Source organism: Epithele typhae, assembly GCF_022376455.1.
Source record: "Epithele typhae strain CBS 203.58 chromosome Unknown BXZ73scaffold_166, whole genome shotgun sequence".
Classification (NCBI taxonomy): domain Eukaryota; kingdom Fungi; phylum Basidiomycota; class Agaricomycetes; order Polyporales; family Epitheliaceae; genus Epithele; species Epithele typhae.
Window position 1 is genome coordinate 21640 of NW_025954357.1, and position 23201 is coordinate 44840.

The 23201-nt window shown below is 57.7% G+C and overlaps 7 protein-coding genes across 7 annotated transcripts; 1 reads left to right on the plus strand and 6 right to left on the minus strand.

Moving 5' to 3' along the window:
- Positions 1-1007: 1007 nt before the first annotated feature.
- Positions 1008-2618, minus strand: BXZ73DRAFT_83188 (uncharacterized protein; the record flags this gene model as incomplete). Its single annotated transcript, XM_048023876.1, has 1 exon — positions 1008-2618. One exon carries the CDS (start codon positions 2616-2618, stop codon positions 1008-1010), a length of 1611 nt encoding a protein of 536 aa, XP_047871102.1.
- A 2000-nt stretch (positions 2619-4618) lies between these two features.
- BXZ73DRAFT_57724 (uncharacterized protein) lies at positions 4619-4945 on the minus strand (the record flags this gene model as incomplete). The annotated part of the gene is made up of 1 exon (XM_048021603.1): positions 4619-4945. A coding segment is annotated over one exon (327 nt), but the record flags the coding sequence as incomplete, so codon positions are not given.
- A 318-nt stretch (positions 4946-5263) lies between these two features.
- On the minus strand, positions 5264-7996 carry BXZ73DRAFT_57726 (urea transporter; the record flags this gene model as incomplete). Its single annotated transcript, XM_048021604.1, has 14 exons — positions 5264-5320; positions 5382-5570; positions 5618-5845; positions 5894-5980; positions 6034-6207; positions 6264-6341; positions 6365-6448; positions 6499-6819; positions 6874-7111; positions 7167-7243; positions 7295-7486; positions 7548-7640; positions 7702-7877; positions 7930-7996. 14 exons carry the CDS (start codon positions 7994-7996, stop codon positions 5264-5266), a joined length of 2061 nt encoding a protein of 686 aa, XP_047871104.1.
- Positions 7997-8671: 675 nt separating this feature from the next.
- BXZ73DRAFT_57709 (uncharacterized protein) lies at positions 8672-9751 on the minus strand (the record flags this gene model as incomplete). The annotated part of the gene is made up of 1 exon (XM_048021602.1): positions 8672-9751. The coding sequence occupies one exon, from the start codon at positions 9749-9751 to the stop codon at positions 8672-8674; it is 1080 nt and encodes a 359-aa protein (XP_047871105.1).
- A 1579-nt stretch (positions 9752-11330) lies between these two features.
- On the plus strand, positions 11331-11658 carry BXZ73DRAFT_108505 (uncharacterized protein; the record flags this gene model as incomplete). The annotated part of the gene is made up of 2 exons (XM_048017164.1): positions 11331-11448; positions 11528-11658. The coding sequence occupies 2 exons, from the start codon at positions 11331-11333 to the stop codon at positions 11656-11658; spliced, it is 249 nt and encodes an 82-aa protein (XP_047871106.1).
- A 928-nt stretch (positions 11659-12586) lies between these two features.
- Positions 12587-13639, minus strand: BXZ73DRAFT_93580 (uncharacterized protein; the record flags this gene model as incomplete). The annotated part of the gene is made up of 3 exons (XM_048026683.1): positions 12587-12619; positions 12719-13463; positions 13497-13639. 3 exons carry the CDS (start codon positions 13637-13639, stop codon positions 12587-12589), a joined length of 921 nt encoding a protein of 306 aa, XP_047871107.1.
- Positions 13640-20520: 6881 nt separating this feature from the next.
- BXZ73DRAFT_93581 (Endonuclease/exonuclease/phosphatase) lies at positions 20521-21583 on the minus strand (the record flags this gene model as incomplete). Its single annotated transcript, XM_048026684.1, has 2 exons — positions 20521-20592; positions 20621-21583. 2 exons carry the CDS (start codon positions 21581-21583, stop codon positions 20521-20523), a joined length of 1035 nt encoding a protein of 344 aa, XP_047871108.1.
- Positions 21584-23201: the final 1618 nt, after the last annotated feature.

Sequence of the window (23201 nt, forward strand, 5' to 3'; positions counted from 1 at the left end):
CGCACTAATGGCTGATAATCAACTAAATTAGTGCCATTAGTGCGAATTCGCACTTTGGGGTTTTCCTGATGTGGCGGAAGGGTATGGATGCAGCCCAGTGTGAGGGTCTGCATACGCATGAGCAGCGGGAGGCGCGGCCATACGTATGAGCGGTGCGAGGCGCGGGAGCACATATGAGGACGGGAGCGAGGGCGCACATATGAGCGGTGCGAGGCGCGGGAGCACATATGAGGACGGGAGCGAGGGCGTACGTATGAGCGGTGCGAGGCGCGGGAGCACATATGAGGACGGGAGCGAGGGAACACATATGAGCGGTGCGAGGCGCGGGAGCACATATGAGGACGGGAGCGAGGGCGCACATATGAGCGGTGCGAGGCGCGGGAGCACATATGAGGACGGGAGCGAGGGCGCACATATGAGCGGTGCGAGGCGCGGGAACACATATGAGCAGCGGGAGACGGGGTGCGCTGGTAAACGCAGGCGTGGCGGTGCTACATACGACCAGCAGTAGCAGCAACAGAGCGCCCGCTCATATGAGCTTATCCGAACGCCAGTAGCGGGGTATTTGGTCATTGATATGAACGCCAGTGGCGGGGTATTCTGTCGGCATGCGCTGCCTGCGCACCCTCTCTCCCATCCGTTTCTCGCGCTCACCCACCACACCTTCTTCGCTCGGTTCACTGTTGGTTTTTGCACTTGGTACAGGCTGTCGTCACGATCCTACCCACCCGCGGCTGAGTCGCTCTGCTCCGCGCCCGCGGAGCTGTATTCTATAGCGTAGACGACTTATGCCCACTGCGCTCGCGTCCATCTTCAGCTTCTCCACCCATTCCGCGCGAGGGAAGAGAGGCACTCCGAGGCGAGTGGCACGCGTGAGCCGCGGACGGGGTCGATGTATGAAACGCGTGAGTGACGGATCCAGGTGCCCTGCAGGCTGCGCGTACTATGTCGCCATTGCGCAGAACGCCACCGTGTGCTACTGTTATTGTTGACACCCCTCTTATTCGTCAGAGCCTGCCCGCCACCCGCGTCACGCTCCCCACCCCGACCACCCCCAGCTCCCCCCTCCACATCTCCAGGTCCAATGGCGGTTCGCCAACGAAAACAAGCTCCGCCAGCGGCTTCCCGCGCTCGCGCAGCGCATTCACCAACTCGACCAGATGGCCGTCCACGCGGTGTTCGTACGTGTTCGCGATCGACAACCGCGTGAGCTTGGGGACGCATCGGAGAACCCCCGCCCACTCTGCCCGCTCCGTGATGAACGAAACGATGCGGCCGTCGAGCTCGAGGGTGGAGGGACCGTCGGGGCAGGGTATGGTGTCGACGAACCGCTCCAGGGCTTCAAGGACAAAGCTGTGGGACGCGGTGGTCACCCACCAACTTGCAAGGTCGACGATGAAGCGGTGCGTCTCGCCCGCGGTCCAGCCTTCGAAGTCGAAAGAGCTCCTATTGGCGGCGACGCGCAGCCCGACGAGCGAGGGGAGGAAGGGGATCGATTCTGCGAGCGTGTCGGGAAGATAGTCGAATATGTACTCGCCGTGGCAGTCGAAATGGACGACTTGGGCGCGGGGCAGGCGGAGGCGCTCGAGAACCCAGGCGGTGTCTGACTGTTCTTCGATGTACTCCTTGAACTCGAGAATGCGGAGGTGGGCCATGGTGACCGGCTCTGTGAGCCCGACGCGCGCGTACCACGTGTCGTTCAACCAGTCCGGGCGGTCTTCATGATCATGGTACATATCGACGCGGAACTCTTCGAGCTGCGGTGCGGTATGGAGGAGCCCTAGGACGTGCATCGGCAAGAGGCGCAACCCAAAGGTCAGCGAGATGCGCTTCAGTCGCGCAAAGACCGCTGGACGCGGTACCTGCCAGTGCGCGTTGAACGAGATCGTCGTGAGAGCGGGGGTGTTGTACTGCTCGAATGTGACCGGGGGAGTGGGCGGGTCGTGAGGGCCTGACTCGAAGATGAGTGTCGTCAAAGCGGTAAACGTCGTCGATAGGAAGAACGAGTCGTTGAGAGCAACGCGATCGTCCGTGGTGAGGGCATATATGGCGAGGGACCGGAGATGGGGTGCGTGGGGGAGGATTCCAACGAGAAAAGACGATGTGCCTTGGTGATTGAGCCGGAGGATGACATCAATGGGAACTCCATCCGTGTGGGAAAGACAGAGCATCAACCACTCCCGCGCATGGGCCCGCCCCCATGCGATGACGGTACTCCAGAGATGCTTCTGGGAGACGATAGTTTCGTTCCAGTGACGGGAAACGAGGCGTAGGGAGAGCCATCTATGGAAGCCAGGTGGGAGTTCCGCTCTGAAGCCGCGAAACCTAGCGAATAGCTGGCTAAACGACGACTTGAAGCCTGGCTTCTGAATGGTCCATCGCAATATCAAGCTGAAGAGCTCTTGTGGGATTTTTCCGATGGGAGCGCGTGCGTCCAGTTGTGCATCGGAGTGCATACAGATGATAAGGTAGAGAGAAACATGCGCAGGCGCCGGACTGGCATCGGCACATGGCCTGGAAGATCGATTGGTCAGCTTGTCTCTCCGCTCGGCCACGTCCCATTCCTCGACCTCGCGCCCACCACACCTTTTTTGCTCCCCTCGCTGTTGTTCTTGCATCTGAGCGGACGGATCATTCGCTATGCGGCGGAAACGTAGCTGAGGATTTCGAGCAAGTCTTCTTGCAAGCCCCGGGTCGCGGGACTCTGATCAGAAACCGGGGCCTTGGTGGACACTGGAAACTCCATAAAAGAGGGGGTACATGAGAGGGCGAGACGTCACGGATGTACGAATTCTCTGCGATGAACGGAATTTGTGAGTCGCGCTGCTGCAGATTGCCACGCGAGTCAACAACTTCGAGATAAGATAGTAAAGGTGAACTGATCTAACGTCAGCCATTGGGCGCTTATATTGTGTCTTCCCGGTCCTCCATCACGCTGACTTGACACAAACATGACCTCGCTACTAAACGGACCCAACAAGAGAAGAAAAGCACGTTTTGTTCCTCTCGTTGCCGAGGGTGGGCCTCAGTGTCCGCCGGGCGAAGCCTGTTCTGTAGTTCCTGATGTATAGCTCCGGATCGCAATTCCACTGACTCCGCCTGTACACCACAGAACCGTTTGACCCTCGATGAGTGTCGGGACATACTGTCGAGCGAGAGCCATTTCGGCTACGATCTCTGGATGCTTCTAATTCTGGATGTCTACATGGCACCTGAAGCTTGAAGCTTGACCATCACTTTGTTCCCGCGGCAGGCATCTCGTCCCTGCGACCCTCCACGCGTTTTCTCCCGTTCCGCCTACGACTCCGGGCTACACATCGACCGAAATCTCTTCCTAAACTTCCCTCCATGGACTCCCTGCGTCTTTTCCCTCCACCTCCTCGTACATCGTCTTGATCGACACGTCCGCAGCGTGCTCCGCAAGCGCCGCCGCGTGCGCTCCCCGCCACACCGTCCGGAACTCGTCCAGCTCCTCCATCCGCGGCGCCGCGACGTACGACAGCTTCGCGACCGGAGCCCCGCGCTCTGCCCGCGCGCGAAGTATCACCCTGAGCGCGTCGACGCAGATGTCGAGCCGGGGCGGGGGCGGGTCGTTACGGTACCCCGCCGCCCAGTGCCACGGGTCCCACCCGCCGTTGTAGTCGCGGAGGGAGAGGGTGCGCAGGGCGGGACACGGCACCGCGTCGCGCGCAGGGCCGCCGGGGTCGAGCGCGGCCCACAGCGGCGCGAGCGAGCCGTGCGCTTCGACGCGGAGCTCGGCGAGGAGAGGGAGCGCGCCCAGGAGCGCGCGCCAGTGGTCGGCGGTGAGGACGACGCACTCGGCGTGGATGGTGAGGCTAGTTGTGGCCGGGAAGTCGGACGCGACGTCCGTGAGGTCGCGGAGCTGGAAGAGGGGGGCGACGGTCACGCCGTAGATCGCGCGCATGCCGGGGGTCTCTGTGTCGTAACCGATCTCTACCGCGTGCGTTTTTCCTGGACTGCTTGCCGCAAACTCGCATTTGTGGCTTCGTATAGTAAGAGCGAGATCTGTGAGAAGCGGTAGGAACGGGAGCACGTCGGTGCGGCGCCGAGGGAGGATGTCTCCGATGCCTGCAGGGCTGCCGGTGAGCTCCTCGCGGCCTTGGGCGTCGACCCTACCATCCGTGATGTAGTGGAGCCTTACATCCGTCGCACGGGGAAGGCGTAGATAGGATAGAAACCTGGTGAGTGACGAGATGCTGCCTGGTGAGATGTTGAGTTGTGTGAGCGACGGCAGGGTGACGGGGCTATGGGGGAAAGCGTCGGAGCTAAAGCATGAGAGGTCGAGAGACCTCAATCGCTTCATCGTGCACAGTGCCCCCATGAATTCCGGCAAGAAATCAATCCTCCAGGAGAGCAGAAGCGTGAGCGTTTCCATATATTCAAAGAAGCGTGGATCCGCGATGTATTTGATGTCCACCCGCAGTGCCTCGAGGAAGGGGACATTTGCCTTGCTAAGAAGGAGGTGCGGAGCCTCCCCCGGTTCCTGATCCGCATACGTTCCCCGATCTACCCACAACCGAATGCTCTTCAAACTGGAAAATACACCCGAAGAAAGAAACGTATTCAGGTCCGGCAGGCGTCCCCTGGGGAGGTAATCCAATCTGACCGACCGGATGTCGGAAGCGTGTTCGAGAAGGGGTGTCAGGCCCAGATACGGGATGTTCTCGAAGTCGATGCTGATGCTGATGGCAGCACTGCGGGCACGATCCAGGGATAGCTTGAGCCACCTCTCGCCGTTTTCTCCATGCACCTGGATCGTGCTCCAGAGCGACTTCGTTTTGAGGATGGTGTCCCGCCATGCTCTGGACACGAGCAGGAGACGCAGCCATTCGGTGGACGGTTTATGGTAGGGGTCCGGTGGGTCCGAAAGACGGATAACGCATTGGAAGATCTCGGTAAAGATTTCGATGGGACAGCGGGCCATGGCACGAGGGGAGATAGGTTCATTCTTGATGTTGAGCTCCATCTGCCAAACGATATTGGGTAAGTAAAAATGTAGAACAACAGACCCACACCAACCTCACGAAAGAATCTTTCAACCGTGGGCGGAGAATATGCGAGAGTGTGTGTGTGTGCGCGATTCAGTCACCCCCTCTACCTATGAAGGGTACTCGGAGAGCGCCTAATCATCCGATAACGGATGAGTCAGTGCCAGCCACGCCCACACAGGGACCATCCTCTGTATCGAACAGACTCACATTCTACATATGTACACAACTAGCAGCCCGCTCTACGTGTATCTCTAGGCAGCCACCCTCCCTGCACCCCCATGCTTCCCATTCCCCCTCATAAACACATCCTACCAATCAGCCGCCCTGTTAGCATTCCGACGTCCCAAAATTCGTTGCCCACGAACGCACCTTGACGATCCCCCGCGCGATCACCCGGAGCGCGGCGCGGCTCTCGTACAGCGGGTAGACAACCACGGCGAGCGCCGAGCAGAACGCCCAGATCATGCCAATCACGACCCACGCAGTGAGCCCACGCACACCGTAGACGGTCTGCGCAAAGAACAGCGGAAGCGGGATGATGATGAGCATTACTAGCGTCTGCGCAGGCGTGAGCGAGGGCCTAAAAAGAGCGCAGAGGAGCGTACCAGGACGACGGAAGACCACGCGGCGAAGCGGAACGACTTGCGCAGGGCTACAGGGTCGAGCTCGGACTCGTCGGCTGGGGAGACGGAGACGGGGGCAGGCTCGACGGATGCTTCGGCGGTATGATCGCGCTTTTCCCCTTTTTCGTCCTCGGTGTCAATCGAGGGCGGACGGACCGCGGACGGCCGGTTGATAGCGCGAGTAGCCTCAAAGTCAAAGTTTTCGGGCCACTGGCAACTCAATGAGTCGTTGTAGCGTTCGACCGTCGGATTACTTACTATGAGAGACGTCGTAATCGTCACGACACCCCCAATCCCGATGGACACGAGATTACCCGCGAGCATCTCCAAATCGCCACCAGTGGTCTACAACCGAGCAAGATAAGTAATGGGCATACAGCACAATAGAGAGGACGTACGTCGACGGTCAGAACGCCTCCGTTGAGACCCGAAGTGGTAACGAGCCAAGCGACTACCCCGGCACAGAAACCAAGGACGGCACCCGCGATGCTGCCCCACTTGTTGGCTTTGCTCCAAGTGACGCACATGGCAATGGGGACCACGGCAGATCCAAGCGCTACCCCCATAAATTCCTGATGGTGGATGCACGTCAGAACTCATGTCCGAAGACGAAGGAACAGGTGCTTACATAGAGCCATCCTAGGGATATTCCGATGTAGAAGAATATGGTACCTAGCAAGCCCATCACGATCGCGAAAACAGCAACCTGTGATAGAAATTAGCCGGGACCAAGTACGAGATCATCGGCGCACTCGCCATTGCGTGTGACACCTTCAAAATCTGTGCTTCAGACGCATTGGGGTTGAAGTATTTCTGCAACAACATGAGCAAGACTTCAACACTTCGACCGTCGAGAAGCGTACTTTGTACACGTCGTACGTCAACAGCGACGAGACGGCGATGAGCTCGGCCGATGTCGCGCTTGTGACCGCCAAAAACAGTACCACCAACAGCGCCGCCGCCCCAGACTGCCCCATGAGCGCCGCCGCCGCCGCAGACGCAGGTAGTCCGGCGGACACGTCTTCAGGGGTGAGAATGCGCATGTCCGGATCGCCACGCAGCGCGACGGCAGCAAGACCGAGGGTCGTGGAGAACATGAACGGAATGGCGAACCATGCCAGACCACCCAGAAGGTAAGCCTTGACGCAAGTTGCCGGGTAGGAGGCGATGGCTCGTTGCCAATACTGCGGCTCAATATCAGAACGTCGGACGCAGCTCGAGAAGGAACCGACACTCACAGCTTGGTCCTGGAAGACGGTAGCAAAGTTGCCGATGACGTTGATGACGCCGAAGATGAGACCGTTTTTGGAACGCATAGTGAGATACGAGCCCTGCGCGTTCCCGGCGACAGGTTGGTCAGCGGCCGCTTTCGAGAGGAGAGCGTGCATGGCGCTGAAAGAACCGATCTTCTCGCTTGTAGTATAGACTGTGAACACAAAGACGAAGATGATAGCGAACAGTACTGTCGTGTGAGTGCTGTCACCAAAATCAGCGACAAGGTTCAGATAAAGATCATTACGGGTGGACGCACTAGTCGCACAACAGCGTGGCGCGCATGCCTCCAACGACCACGTAGACCGCAACACCCAAGGGGATCAAAAAACAGGCCTGCGCATGGATCAGTGCTTCGCGTCCATATGGTTCGGACCACCAGCGTACCGCGACAGTGTTCATCCCAGTCAACGAAGTGACAGTTGCGGATCCGCCCAGGATGAGCATGGATGATACCAGGATGTTGGTGGCGAGGCCGAAGAACATGAATATGAGGTGTGCAACAGTGCCCCATCGAGCGGCGACGATTTCGAGCCATGTGTGCGCATGGGGAGCGTTTAGTTTCAACTTGGCTGCCAGCTATGTGCGCATATATCCTCCTCAGACGCGGGTTCTGAGACACGCAGGACTGAAAACGCACCTGAGCGAAGAGTAGGACCTGAACAGTGGCCCCCGCCCCATACCACCACGGCCCTGAGATACCGTCCCTGTATGCCACCGCGCTGGATTGAAGCTATATGCGCACAGGTGGGACACATGAGGCGCGCTGAAACGTGCAGACCACAACCACGCACCAAAGTCGCCGCCCATGTCCATGCAGAAACAATCCCCGACGCGATCAACCCCGGCTTCACACTCCTCGACGCGCTATTGAACTCTTCGGCGCTTTTGGGCGAGAATCCCGTGTAACGCGCTTGGATCGCGGTGAGGGTGAGCATGAACGCACTGAAGAACAGCCCAATTCCGACGACTGAGCGCTCGGTCAGACAGAGCACAAAATGAGCATAAGCTACAGCACCCACCGACGCCATATCCTGCACCCTGCGGAAGGATAGGCTCGCTTGCGGCGAGCGTGTTGTTGGTGGCCATAGACGTCGTGCGGGAAGAAGGAGCGAAGCAGATCTTCGGCGCGGAGGTTTACATACCGCTCAAGGAGCTTCTTTTCAGCCACTAGTCGACATTCTCGTAACATTCCCATGGCTGGACAGATGGAAGACGTTTTGCTTATCGCTGCGGCGGACGAGGAGGAGGAGGATAAGTCACATGTCGTTCAAGCGCGATAACCCGGCGTCTTCGTCGAGGGGAATTTACGTAAGCGATGTGAACACTTACAGACACTTACCCAGTTCAAACTCCTCGAATTGCCTGAGCGGCTCCATGACAATCCATGTGGAGGCGTTGCGCGAGCGGGCGGCAGGAAGCTGCGGTCGGTCAGGTTGATAGACGAGCTTCGACTGAGGGCGGAGGACGACGTACCCTGTTATCTTATCTCGTACTTTAGCGCCAGCTCAACGTGGCGGGCAGTCGAACGCCTGGCCCTCATTTTTTTTTTTTTTTTTGGTGGAGCGCATATGTCCCTTCTTCCCAGTGGTCCTCTTATGAGGCTTGTGATGGGTTAGAGGTGGACGCGCTGGTTACCGTCCCGTGAGGATCTCAACTCCGGGCCGGTGTTTTTCGGGGAAAGCATAGCATAGGAAGACCATAACCGTTTTTACACCGCGAGGAAATGCCTTTACGCACGTATGTGTGGGACTCCTGTAGCTCTTAACCTTGCCCTAGTCTGTCGTAAGGCGTTCTACAAATACCCACTAAAACCCCGCATTTTTCAACCCAATTGGGCGGGAGGTCTTCGTCGTCTTGGATTAGTGGCGCCCAAATGGCTTCCACCGCGTGCAGGCGCTTTGCGCGCTTTCGTCCCTCCGTAAGCGCTGCGTATCTTCTTTCCAGGTCGAGACGGCGATCCAAGGTTGCGTACCATCTGTTTCGTACTTCGATCTCGCTGAAAGGTTCGTTTTCTCTGCCTATGACTCGTTCACAGCGGAGCTTCCAGATGAGGTGTGCTGATTCTGTGGCTAGGATTGTCCAACGACGTTCGAGTGTCGTTTTTCTTGCCCCTTCATCGTCAACTATCGGTACACATGCTGCGCCTAGAACGGAGCCCCAGGTCGGGGCGATCAACGGTCCTCCTGCGTTTTGCCAGTGCTCGGTGAGTAGGTCCCATACTATTTCTCGCCCCGGTTCCTCGCAGGCAAAAAGGATATGGGTCATGTCTTCGAGAGAGTTGCAGTGCGTGCAGAAGGCTCTGTCCTGGAGGTCAGCTGGCATAGAGGCCTCTAGCCACTTGTTTCCGATCCAGTAGGCATCATGTAGGACCATCCACATCCACTGACGTGCTTCCTTTGTTATTAGGTCCTTCTTCCTGAGGGAGGTCCACAAGGTTCGCTCGTGGAGGTCGGCTCCAAAATCGGTTTTTAGGTCGCTCAGTACGTACTTCACTGTCTTTACGGTCCGAGGCCGCGGGTCGGTGGCGGCGTCTCTCCTCTGCCGGATGGCTTTATATGCTAGAGCTTGGGTCATTGCGTCCAGGCGTGCGCCTGTGACAACGAGCCTGTCCGGGACTTTGGTACTAACACGATTCCCTCTGCTCTTTTCAGCCGCTTTTCCTGCCAGCTCGTCTGCGAGTTCGTTCAGGTCATGTCCCTGGTGTCCTTTTACCCATTGGAAAGCCGTGTGTCCTCTTCTTTGTCGCAGTTCCGCGACTATCGCTTTGGAGAGTGCTGATTCTTTTTGGAGGATGTAGCCCTGATCTTCGTGTTTTTTCCTTAGAGTCGTCGCCTCCGCCATTACGGTCTTCGAGTCCGTAATCTCGAGTAGGGTGGCTTGGTTGTCTGCGTGCTTCGTCGCTGTGAGTGTCGCTACTGCTTCTGCTGCTTGGTTCGACTGCGTTATATGTTTTGGGAGGCGTAGGGCTTTATTTCGCGGGTCGTTTGGCCCATACACCACGCCTGCTCCAGCAGTTGCGTCTCGGTATCCGTTTTTCAGGCAGGATCCATCTGTCGCTACTTCTATGTAGTCGTCTGATGGGTCTATGGTCATGTCTAGCTTTTCGTTGCATGGTTCGACTCCGGGGTCAGTAAAGATCCGTAGGGTGGCTCCTACCGTGCCGTAGGTCGTCACTCTCCTGTCGAAAATCTCGAGGTGCTGATTGTTCATTTGGAATGCTGCAGTTGCGTCCGACATCGCACGCTCTTCGTAGTCCTCCGGGTGTGACTCTCGTGGGTCCCATTTAGGTGGGAGTGTGTCGAGGTAGGCCTTTGCCCGCTCGAAGCATGCATGGGGATTTAGGCAGCCTATCTCATGTCTCGTTTGTTTACAGATGTCGCAGGCGCACGAGGCTTTCCCCATGTGGTCATGCTCGTCCAGGTTAGCCGCCAGCGCTTCGAAGTCGCCTACAGATCGCGCTAGATGGAAGTTCATTAGGCAGTGGGTCGCTTGCGACCTGCTCGTGAGAGAGCGGAGTGCAGTTTGGTTGCCTTGCGCGTGGGCCTAGTGATCACCACGGGTCACCCCCGGGTATTTTTGAGTTGACCCGGACCCGGACCCGCGAAACCCGGACCCGTGAGCTCACGGGTCAGGGTACGCACGGGTCCGGCGCTTGAAACCACGGGTCAGTCACGTGTGACGCGGACGGCTGGAGTTGGCGGTCGGCGGTTACGCGCAGCGGCACGACCTCTCGCGACTTCGAACTCCCTTCCTCCTCCTACCCTGCTCTCTCCCTCTCCTTTTATTCTTTGTGATGAAGACGACGACCACAACCACGACAACCACCGCCATTACGACTGCGACCACAGGATGGGCAAAGAGCAAGTCGGAGTAGCGCGCGGCAAGCTCGACGGGACATGGAGCGGCGGACATGCGAGGTAGCGTACTTCCATCTATTCGCTCTCCTCTGCTGGCCCGTCTCTCCCCTCCTTTCATGCTCTGACCCCTTTCCTTATCCTCTCCTCCTATGGTGTTTCGCCCTTGCATCTCTCTCTGCCCAGCTCTTCCCGTGTCGTCCCTGCACGCTCCCACAGGCCCGCGTGCAATACACACAAGCCTCCTCATCCACCCACGTCGCCCACGCCGCGCTCCTCCGCCTGCGTCGCCGGCCTCCACCTCGTCCTCCGCCTCCCCTGCATCGCCCGCGTTCGCCTCGCCCACTGCCTTCTTCGCCTCATTCCAGCCCTCCGCGTCCTCCCGCGAGCCCTACCCATTGACCTCCTCCACCTCCGCGTCACCCACTGCCTCCGCCCATGTCGCCCACCTCCTTCTCCGGGTCCCAGCCCTCCGTGTTGCCCTCCGCGTTTCCCTTCTCCTCCTCCGGGTCCCCCGCATCCAGACATAAATGAAAGTGCCGACTTCGACGTTGAACCGGACGACAATGATGGTGGCCACCACTACCACCACCGCGCCCTTGAGCGAACGCGTGGCCCTGACGCTCATCACCGTTCTCACGCAGGACTGCTTCCTAAGTCTGGTCGAGTGTTTCCTCTGCTTCGGTGCGTGCCCCACTGTCTGCGCTCTTCGCCTGCGATGTCGCTGACCACAGTCTTTGTTTGAGGTCTTGAGATGGCTGAGGTGCGGTGCGCCTGGACCACAGCGTGCGCCAGGACAGTGTCGACGGGCTCATCGACGCGGTCTCGAGCAAGGACAACAAAGGGCACAACATGGACTACGCGCACTCGCACTCGGCAAGCCCGACGGACTGAGACATGGACATGGAGCGGACACGCGAGGTGATGTTCATTCCCCCGTCCGCTTGCCCGTCTCTCACCGTCATCCGTGTCCGCATCGAGGTCCTCCTGCGGTGGCACCCTCCCCACTGTCTTCTGTGGGTGCGTCGTACGTGCCTTTCCGCACCTTCACCTCCGACCAAGTCCTCGGCCGCGCCCACACATCCCTCCTCACCGTCCCCAAAGGGATCATCCTTGCCCGCAACACTCCTCTCAGCGGCCAGCCTCAACTTCATCGACCCTGCCGACCCTTCCACCGTCCCGGGCGAAGGCATGCCCATCTCCACCGACGGCACTGCGCCCCCACCGCTCCGCTCCGTCATCCGCAGCACGGCTGTCGATCCCCCCTCATCCCTCCACAACAACGAGGGGCGCCCGCCCGTGCGCGTCGTCAAGCAGATTCCACCGCGCAACCTGTGTGAGCTGGACGTCCCCGAGAACGAGCTCGTGCACGCGCGCTCACACGATGTGGCTGGTGGAAGGCGCTGTACGGGCCGTGGTTCATGCGCTGCGGTGGGTGTTGGAGCAGGTGGTACTGCTCGAACGAGGTGTGGGCGCACGCTCGTCGGCGCCTGGCGGCACGCAACACCGACCACCCTCCCCACGACCGCCCTCCGCTCCCCAGTACCCCGCTCCCCTTGACGTTGGGGAACATTTGCGGCAGCACGCCCCATTCCCCTCCCCACACCGGAACAAGCTTCACCGGCGCATCCTTGCTGCCGCGGTCTCCGCCTGGGCCCGCACCTCCAGCGCGCGCACGTTCACCACCGCCATGACGTCCGCAAGCAGGAGCACGCGCACACCGCATGCCGTCAAGGGGTCGGCCGCGGGACTTCCGGGTCCGCCTCGCACAATGTAACCCCTTCTGAAAGACTATTTATTACATGTATAGTGTGTCGTGAACTTATGGGTCGTCACGGGTCATTGGGGGTTCACCCTGCGGGTGCACGGGTCGGCCGAGCATGACCCGGACCCGGACCCGTGTGACCCGACCCGCCAACCCGCACGGGTGGCCACCACCCGTGGTGATCACTACGTGGGCCCACATTGGTAGGCTCCAGAGGATGTGTCTTGAAAAGGCGAGGCCCTCCATCCGTAGGTTGTAGTTCTCCGCGACTGTGACCAGTTCACGCAGCGCCGGTGGGAGGGCTAATAGTTTCGGCTTCCAGGCTTGTAGGAAAGGGTTGAGCCTCAGGTGGTGTTCGCGAGGGCACTGATCTAGGCTCACTTGCGATGCAAAAATGTCGTCTGCTAGGTAGGTCCACCACGGTTTTTTGGCGTTGAACGTCAAGTATTCTTTGAGCCACATAATAGCGATGGCTTCGTTCCTTGACTTGAGGTCGAGGATTTGCATGCCTCCGAATTCGAAGGGTAGGTAGGTGGTTTCTCGGTTTATCGGGGGTGTCTGCCTATCGTTCCAGAGGAAAGCTGACGTTATTTTGTTCAGGCATTTGCGTACCAGGTCTGGCATGCATTGGACGTCGGTCAAGAACTGAGTCATGCCCCCTAGGAACATTTGGACGACGTGTCTTTTCCCCTCGAGCGTTGGGTGCGATATTGTCCACCTTTCCAGTGTTTTTGCGACTTTGGCGAGGACTGGGGTCCAGACCCCTTCATCGTCCACTCCGTTTCCTATCCAGGCTCCGAGGACTCTCGTCGCCTCTCCGTCTTGGGCCATGTGGACATCACTAGGGTAGTTCTTGGGGATCTCGCCTGCTGCGTGGGCTCTCAGGAGCTCCTTCCGGTAGGTTGGGGCGCCGATTGGGATGATTTGAGTTTTCCTGATGTTGAATCTCGCTTTGGCTGCAGCGCACCATGTGTCGAGGATCCGTTGGAGATCCGCAAAATCGTCTTCCTCCGCCAGGAAGACTGTAGTATCGTCTGCGAACAAAGTCGCTTTCAGAGACTCTCTACACCTGGGTATGTCGATTCCTTTCAGCTCTGAGTTTCGGAGCATGGCTGACAGGGGTTCAATTGCGAGGTCGAAAAGGAGACAGGACAGGGGGTCGCCTTGCCTCACGCCCCTCGTGACTTGGTATGGTCGGCTCATCGCGCCGTTTATCATTACCGTTGTGTTCGCATCTTTATATAGGTCGCGGACTATGTCTATGAAGCCCTTCGGGATCCCAAAGCGTTCCAGTACCCTCCATAGGTAGTCATGCGCGACTTTATCGTAGGCTTTTTCTTGGTCTAGCGCTACAATCGTGCCATTTACTTTGTTTGCTTCCGCCCAGGTCGTGATCAGCCGCGCGAGCTGTGTGTGGTGGTGAAGGCGGCGGCCAGGTACGAAGCCTGCCTGAGCTTCGTTTATCAGGGAAGGGGCCGCTGCGGCCAGCCTCATGGTCATGGTCTTGGTGAGTAGCTTATAATCTGTGTTCAGTAGGGTTATAGGGCGGTAGTTTACAATCTCCGCCTTTTCCCCCTTCTGTTTATAGATCGGGGCCATCCAGCCGTTTGCGAAACCGGATCCCTCGGTTATCCCGTGCAGTTGGATGTCCCGGAAGGCCTCATTTATGAGCTTAACGACGTCAAAGAAAGTGTTCTGGGGGTGTCGTTTGTCCTCAACAAAACGTGCGTGTAAGGTTTTCCATACCTCGTATTGGATACTGTCGAGACCGGGTGTGCTGCCCGATTTCGCGTGTTTTAGGGCAGCCTCGATCTCACTCTTTTCGAAGGGTGCTTCCATTTGCGCTTCGTGCGTGGGTTCTACGCGCTCTGTCAGGTGGTCAAGTGCTTCGCGGATGCAGCGTTCTCGGTCATGCGGTGGTGGTAAGGCTGTTTGCGGATCGATCCACGGATGATCCGGATCCGAACCCACGGATCAGGTGACTTCCGGGAGCTTGATCCAGATCCGCATGGATCAGAGCCGCTGGAAGAGCCGGAGCCGCGGGAGCCGGAGCCACGGATTACGGCTCCACCCGTGGACAGACCCGCAAGCCATGATGATCCATGGATACCCACAGATACGGATCACCCAAATACGTAGGACACAAAAAATATATTCATGCTATGCTAAACATCATGTAGTTACAGGTGGAGAGAACACTGCGGGACAAGGGGGCAGCGGCGATGGAGAGATGAGGGGAAGACAAGAGTGCGGCGACGAGCACGCGTGGTATTTGCGGAACGGGCGGGGGACGTGTGCAAAGCGGGGCAGGCGAGGGAGGTGGATGATGCAGGGGAAAGCGGGTGAGGTGGCTGCGGGCGACGCAGCGACGCAGACGAGAGCGCGGCGGCGATGCGGTGAGGGCAAGCCAGGCGACGCAGGTGCGACACGGGCGCGGGCAAGGCGAGCGACGGCGTGGCAGAGGGCGTGGGAGGTTTGGGCGATGCGGGAGATGCGGCGACGCGGGAGATGCGAGACATCGGTGAGGCGGCGACGGGACAAGATGGGCGAAGGCGAGGTGGAGAGGTGGAGAGGTGAAGAGCGTGACATGGACGCGGGCAACGCGGACGAGCGCGAACGCGAGACGCGGACGACATGGGCAATGCGGGTGACGTCGGTGACGCGGGGTATGCGGGCGAGGTAGGTGCGGAGGACGCAGGCAAGGGGGTGAGGGCGAGGCGCGGACCACGCGCGGAAGAGGTGGATGATGCGGGCGACGTGGAGAGGGCGGGACGGGACGGGCGACGTGGTGGCGAGACGGGCGACGCGGGACACAGGTGATGCGGGGGCTAGACGGCGATGCGGGAGCAAAACAGGACGCAGGCTGGAGAGAGGCGAGCGAAGGATGATGTGGGCGAGGGACGTGGGTGACGTGGGCGGGAGGGAGACCGGGACCACGCGGGAGACGCAGGGTAGGCCGGTGAGATGGGTGGTTGCGGCGCGGGCGACACAATCGAGGGCGAGATCGGTGAGGGCGAGACGAAGCCGACGTGGATGAGGGCGACGCGACGAGGGCGACGCGGGGGCATTGCGTGGGCGAGACGGGCGAGGTGATCGAGGTGGGCGGGATGAGCGAGGACGAGGTGGATGAGGTTGACGCGGGGGTATGACGGGCAGTGGCGAAGTGTTGGTCAACAGGGCGAGGCAGTGGGCGACGTGAGCGATGCGGGCGACTCGGCAAAGCGCGCGGTGGGCGACGGTGGCGGGGCGCGGGAGACGGCGTGGGCGGGAGGGCGGTGTGAGGAAGATGCGGGAGACGAGGAGGACGCGAGAGACGCGGGGGTGGACGGAGAGGGTCGTCCTAGGGAGTGGCTCTCGGGCGCTGCCAGCGCGGGGAAGGGGGAGGCGACGCGGGGAGCAGAGGAGGCGGGAGAGCACTCACGGGGGAGATCGGGGCCACAAGGGGTCTCCGCCCCCAGGGCGCGAGCGCGATCACGCCGCGTGGACAGAGGATCGGGCGACGCGGGGCAGGCGAGGGACGTGGAGGACGTGGGCGAGTGCGAGGGTAATGCGGGCGCAACGCATGATGTGGATTCGGGAGACGCGTGGCACTGAGGACGACGCGGAGGTGGTGGTGGGCGATGAGAGGCGGATCCGGGGGATGAGGCAGAGGTCGGACGCGCGGAGAGCAGAGGAGGTGGGACTCACCAGAGAAGATCAGGGCCGCGGGAACTCACCACGACCCCATGACACAACCCCTGGGCTTGAGAATGGCCGCGCGCGAGCGTGCGATGACGCCGCATGGACGGAGGGTGGAGGGCGAGCGGAGGACGAGCAAGGATAGACTGGAGAGGAGGAGCGGCGCGCGAGACGCCGCGTTCTAATCCGAACATTGCCCAATCGGGACGGATTCCCACGGGCAGACGCCAGATGCAGGCGCCAAAAGCGCTGCAAGTGAAAGGAAGTGGTATTGTATCAATATCTCAGTCAATTCTGCACAGAATCACACACATTTTTTATCGTTAGAAAGCCGCTTCAAATGGGGTCCGAATGACATAGCTTTCGTACTATATACTGGTGTAATTCTCGAGAATCCGCCACCTGTGGTCACCACGGCTGTATTACAATGCCCCAGGTACATGGGAATAAGCTTTTGCTATTCCTGAGGGCGTTGTTATTGTAATAAACGTGGTGAGGTCTTTAACAATAACAACGCAAGGGGGTCTTGTAATAACTGGTGCAGGGTTGTTAAAATCGACGTGGGGCTGTAAAAAAAGGGTGCAGGGCTGTCAAAAAGGGTGCTGGGTTGTTAAAACCGACGTGGGGCTGTTAAAACCGACGTGGGGCTGTTAAAACCGACGTGGGGCTGTTAAAATCGACGTGGGGCTGTAAAAAAGGGTGCAGGGTTGTTAAAATCGACGTGGGGCTGTTAAAATCGACGTGGGGCTGTCAAAAAAGATGCTGGGTTGTTAAAATCGACGTGGGGCTGTAAAAAAGGGTGCAGGGCTGTTAAAACTGACGTAGGGTTGTTAAAACTGACGTGGGGTTGTTAAAATCGACGTGGGGCTGTAAAAAAAGAATGCAGGGCTGTTAAAACCAACGTGGGGGTATTACAAAACGTGCCAGCTTGTTAAAAGTGACGTGGAGATATTACAGAATGTGCCAGCCTGTAATAACTGACGTAGAAGTATTACAGAACATGCTAGGCTGTAATAACTAACACCAGGGTCCCACTGGGACCTACCTAGCTATAAATAGCCTGGTTCAGGTACTGCTACAGATGGGCATTCTGGCAGGTATAGTGGGCTGGAATTGGGGATAAATGGTTAGCTAGAGATGAGTATGGCTAAACGGATACGTTTGGGCTGGTATAAGCAGCTGGAATGGGGAGCAGTAGCTAGTATTTACCAGTAAATGGGCAGCCTGGGGTGCAGCACAGGGTGGGGAAATCGTCAGGCACTAGTTATTTATCAAAAGAGGCATCTAATAGCTTTCTAACAAATCCAAGATCATGTTGATTGGAGCAGTATTGGTGGAGATACAGATGTACCCCCGTTTTGGCCGATAGGAGCATCTGCTAGAATCAGAACTGGTGGATGGAATCCCCTGGTTCTTGTTGTATACCGTGTGGATTGCCTTCCAATGAGTGGGGTCGAAATCCGATCGGAGAAAAACCCCTTCATTACGGAATAGATTGCTGATTACGCTTCAGCCACAGCGCTTTTGATCTCTCGATAGCCACTTCCCATATGCTCCGATAAGTGTTCTTCTTTTTGCAGTCTTTTCCTCTACTCTACGGAAAAGTGTTCTAGGTGTCATTTTAACAAGAACAGCCCTCTGTACCTTCCTGTGCAGCTGTGCACACTTGCAGACCTTTGCCTCACCCCTCCATAACCGCTCCATTTATCAATCTGGTTCTTGTTGTATTGTTTGACCATTGTGGTATACTGTATGTTACTAGTATGAAAACATTATCGGTCTTTGTTTAGGCTATATCCATCCTTATCTCTCCTCCATGCATTGCCCCCCTCAGCACATGAATCCATCTCCGATAAATGTACACTGCGTAGATCTGATAAGAGCTTGAACACACCTATCCAACGCAGGTACAATCACGAAGATCGGTGAAGAACTCAGGAAGTAACAGTGTCTACAGCTGAAACAGGGCTCATTTTGCTCTACAGCCATGCCCCTCACTCTACACAAATGTGAAATAGGGCACACACACACATATACCTATGGCAATAACACATGGAACATGTTTCAGGATGATATTGAATATGACTTAGCACCTCTGCCACATGTGGGGGCAAGTGTACCATTCCTTGCAGGGTTGAGTGGGTGTTATGTGAAGAGGTTTCATCTCACACTTTGTAGCCCAGTGGTGCATTCTGGGCTCCAATGGAACATCTTCACCAATTCTGGGCTGATTCACATGGTTCTTTCTGCATCTTGTAGCTGTGTTCGAGGCGAGTTCTGATCGACTTCACAAGAGACTATCAGAGTATCACATATGATTGGATCGGGGGAGCAAGTGGGGGGACAGATAGGGGCATTACACTATCAAACATGTTCTGATAAGTATGATCATTACATATCTTAGGGCCCTTGAGCAGTGCCAATTCGACACAGAAGACACCATGGTGATATAATGGGTAGTTATGGAGGGGTGAGGCAAAGGTCTGCAAGTGTGCACAGCTGCACAGGAAGGTACAGAGGGCTGTTCTTGTTAAAATGACACCTAGAACACTTTTCCGTAGAGTAGAGGAAAAGACTGCAAAAAGAAGAACACTTATCGGAGCATATGGGAAGTGGCTATCGAGAGATCAAAAGCGCTGTGGCTGAAGCGTAATCAGCAATCTATTCCGTAATGAAGGGGTTTTTCTCCGATCGGATTTCGACCCCACTCATTGGAAGGCAATCCACACGGTATACAACAAGAACCAGGGGATTCCATCCACCAGTTCTGATTCTAGCAGATGCTCCTATCGGCCAAAACGGGGGTACATCTGTATCTCCACCAATACTGCTCCAATCAACATGATCTTGGATTTGTTAGAAAGCTATTAGATGCCTCTTTTGATAAATAACTAGTGCCTGACGATTTCCCCACCCTGTGCTGCACCCCAGGCTGCCCATTTACTGGTAAATACTAGCTACTGCTCCCCATTCCAGCTGCTTATACCAGCCCAAACGTATCCGTTTAGCCATACTCATCTCTAGCTAACCATTTATCCCCAATTCCAGCCCACTATACCTGCCAGAATGCCCATCTGTAGCAGTACCTGAACCAGGCTATTTATAGCTAGGTAGGTCCCAGTGGGACCCTGGTGTTAGTTATTACAGCCTAGCATGTTCTGTAATACTTCTACGTCAGTTATTACAGGCTGGCACATTCTGTAATATCTCCACGTCACTTTTAACAAGCTGGCACGTTTTGTAATACCCCCACGTTGGTTTTAACAGCCCTGCATTCTTTTTTTACAGCCCCACGTCGATTTTAACAACCCCACGTCAGTTTTAACAACCCTACGTCAGTTTTAACAGCCCTGCACCCTTTTTTACAGCCCCACGTCGATTTTAACAACCCAGCATCTTTTTTGACAGCCCCACGTCGATTTTAACAGCCCCACGTCGGTTTTAACAACCCAGCACCCTTTTTGACAGCCCTACGTCGGTTTTAACAGCCCCACGTCGATTTTAACAACCCTGCACCCTTTTTTACAGCCCCACGTCGATTTTAACAGCCCCACGTCGGTTTTAACAGCCCCACGTCGGTTTTAACAACCCAGCACCCTTTTTGACAGCCCTGCACCCTTTTTTTACAGCCCCACGTCGATTTTAACAACCCTGCACCCTTTTTTACAGCCCCACGTCAGTTTTAACAACCCTACGCCAGTTTTAACAACCCCACGTTGCTTTTAACAGCCTCAGCACCAGTTATTACAAGACCCCCTTGCGTTGTTATTGTTAAAGACCTCACCACGTTTATTACAATAACAACGCCCTCAGGAATAGCAAAAGCTTATTCCCATGTACCTGGGGCATTGTAATACAGCAGTGGTGACCACAGGTGAATCCGCGGATAATCCGTGGATCGAGCCGCAGATCTGCTGATTTTTAGCCCCCTTGATCCGGAGCCGCCGGGAGCCGGAGCCGGAAAGAGCTGGAGCCGCCCGGCTCATGATCCCCGGCTCACGGCTCCGGATATTCGGCTCATGACCCGCAAAGTGAGCCGGACCTGCGAACAGCCTTAGGTGGTGGGATGCCGGTCGCGTCGTCTTGGACACTCATATGGTGAGTTCGTGCAACCTCCGCCATTCGGTGGGGGCACGTCTCAAATATGGGTGGACGTGGCAGGCGTCCACCAGGGGTGTTCGAGTTGGTGGGCTCTGGTTCCCGGCGGAGCTCCGCAATGTGTTCGCGCGGTTTAGGCTCTCGATGGAGTGCTGTCCAGTACTTGGATGGGTGCTCTCCATCTATTCTGTGTTTCGCTCGGCTATAGGCCTGTCTCATTCTGTGTCGTGTGAGGCGTAGTTCGCCAATTTGCCCGAGAAGGGCAGCCACTTCCTTCTCTCGGGTTTCTTCAGTCAGGTCAGTCTTCGCTCGGACTTTCCGAAGTTCCTCTTCCAGTTCTCTGATTTCGGCGAGGATGCGTGGCACTACCTCGCGCTCCCTGTCTCGCGCGATTTTCAGTATTGCTGATTTGAAGTTCTTCAGCAGGGTTTGCGGGTTGTGGTCGTTTGTTCGCGTGGCGCGCCCTTCGCAGAGGTCATCAAGTTCGGCCTGCACCTTCAGCCCTTCCCGCTTCATTCTTGCTGCGAGCTTTTTGTCTTTTAGCAGTTTTGTTGGGAAGACAGTGCGTCCTTTCCCCCTGGTTGGTGCATGTTGCGAGGTCACAGTGACTGTTACCATACTATGGTCTGTACGGACGCCTGGGGTAATGATTTCCCATTCCCTGGCAGCGTGTTCGTGCAGGTCTGCGTTAACATAGATGCGGTCGAGGCGTGACGCGTGGATTTGGTCGTTACGGCGTGCACGATAGGTGTGTTCCTTGGCGGTGGGGTTGGTCGCTCTCCAGCCATCTGTCATTAGGAGTCCAAGCGATAGTTTGAGATCATCAAGCGCGCTCAGTGAGCTATCTGGGTTTTGTTGTGGGAAGCGGTCTATTGCATCCTCGGTGTTATTAAAATCACCAGCTATGATTACTGGCTTCGCTTGGTTTGGATGGGACTTGTAGTACTCTCGCAGCTGCGTGAAGAAGACGGTTCGCGCTTCTGGACTGTCTGCTGGCGCGTAGATGCAGAGCACCTGTCTCGGTGCTTCGTTCCCTGGCAGCGGAATGGCTAACTGGAGAGCACGGCCCGGGATTATTTCGCTGGCCTGGATGCCATCCGTGTTTAGTAGTTTCTTGTTCACGACAATAGCCACGCCTGCCGTCTTCGTTGGGTCACTATCAGGCGCGGACATGTATATTTTGACGCGGCTCCCGAAGAGTTTAGTCACCGCTATGCGGCGATCCTGTGTCAGGTGAGTTTCTTGCAGAAGCAGGACGGCAATGTTCCGCTCTTTCATTTCCCTGTACAGGGTTGACCATTTGTTTTTTTTTCGATCCCGGTATGAGGTCACCGTAAGGCTGTTTGCAGCTCCGGCTCACTTCGCGGGTAAACCCGCAATGATCCGGAGCCGTGAGCCGGGGATCATGAGCCGGGCGGCTCCAGCTCTCTCCGGCTCCGGCTCTCAGCGGCTCCGGATCAAGGGGGCTGAAAATTGGCGGATCTGCGGCTCGATCCACGGGTTATCCGCAGATTCTCGCAAAATATGTGTATTTATACTATCAAAGATATGTCATTCGAAAGCCATTTGAAGCAGCTTTCTCACGATATAACCTATGTGTGAATTAGTTCAAAAGTGACTGAGATATTTATACAATACTATTGTCTGTCATTTTGAGAGCTTTTGGCGCCTGCATCCGGCGTCTGCACGCGGGAATCCATCCCGATCGGGCAATGTTCGGAATCGAACGCGGGTTTCGCGCGTCACTTGCTCGCCGTCATCCCGCCTCCTCTCCTCACTCCTCCTCCGCTTGCCTTCCACCCTCCGTCTGCACGGCGTCATCGCGTGAGCGCGCGCGGCCGTCCTCAAGCCCAGGGGCTGTACTGTGGGGTCGCGGTGAGCTCCCGCGGCCCCGATCTCCTCTGGTGAGTTTTCCCGCGTCCTTGCTCGTCTCGCGCTCACCCCCGCGTTTCCCTTGTCCGATCCCCCACCTTTTCCCCGCCTCGCCCTCGTCCTCCGCCTCCGCCTCGTGCCGCGCCTCACCCTCTGCCTCCTCCGCCTCGCGTCATTCTCCGCCCGCGCTGCCGTTCCCCTCCTCCACCGCGTCCTATCCGCCTTGTGTCGCCCACCACCACATCCGCGTCGTCCTCAGCGCCACACGTCTCCCGTCTCGCCCGCGCCATGCGTCTCACCCGCGTCGCCCTCGCCCGCATCGCCCCTGCCCTCGCCCCGTCGCCCACGTCCCCCGCCTGCCACACGTTCCTCTGCCCACACGGCATCATCGCGCTCGCGCGCGCGGCCGTTCTGTGGGGTCGCGGTGGCTCCCCTGGCCCCAATATCCCCCGGTGAGTACTCCCCCGCCCTCTCTGCTGCCCGCATGGTCTCCCCCTTCCCCTCCCTCGCGCTGGCAACCCCCGCCGACCCGCTCCCTGGACGACCCTCGCCCCCCGTCCTTGTCCTTGTCCTCTCTGCCCAGCCTCCGCCCTCCCCACCTCGTCCTCGCCCGTGTTGCCCACCCAGTTGGCCTGCCTTGGCCGTCTCGCCCTCACCCGCTTCCCTGCGTCTCCCGCGTCGACCCCGCGTCTTCCTCGTCTCTTCTTCCTCGTCTCGTCTCCTTCGTCCGCGTTGCCTGCCCCCGCGTCTCACCCACTGCGCCTTCGTCTCGCCCCCGCGTCGCCCGCCACGCCCTCGTCCACGCAGCCCTCGTCTGGCGAACTCACCTGCACCGCCCTCGCATCGCCCTCATCCTCTCCGCATCGCCATCGCCCGCATCGCACACCTTGCCTGTGTCGCCCATCACGCCGTCGCCTGCACTCGCAGCCCCACGCATCGCGTCCTGTCCCCCATCTGCCCCTCGTCACCCGATCCTCCATCCACACGGCATCATCGCGCTCCCGCGCGGCCGTTCTGTGGGATA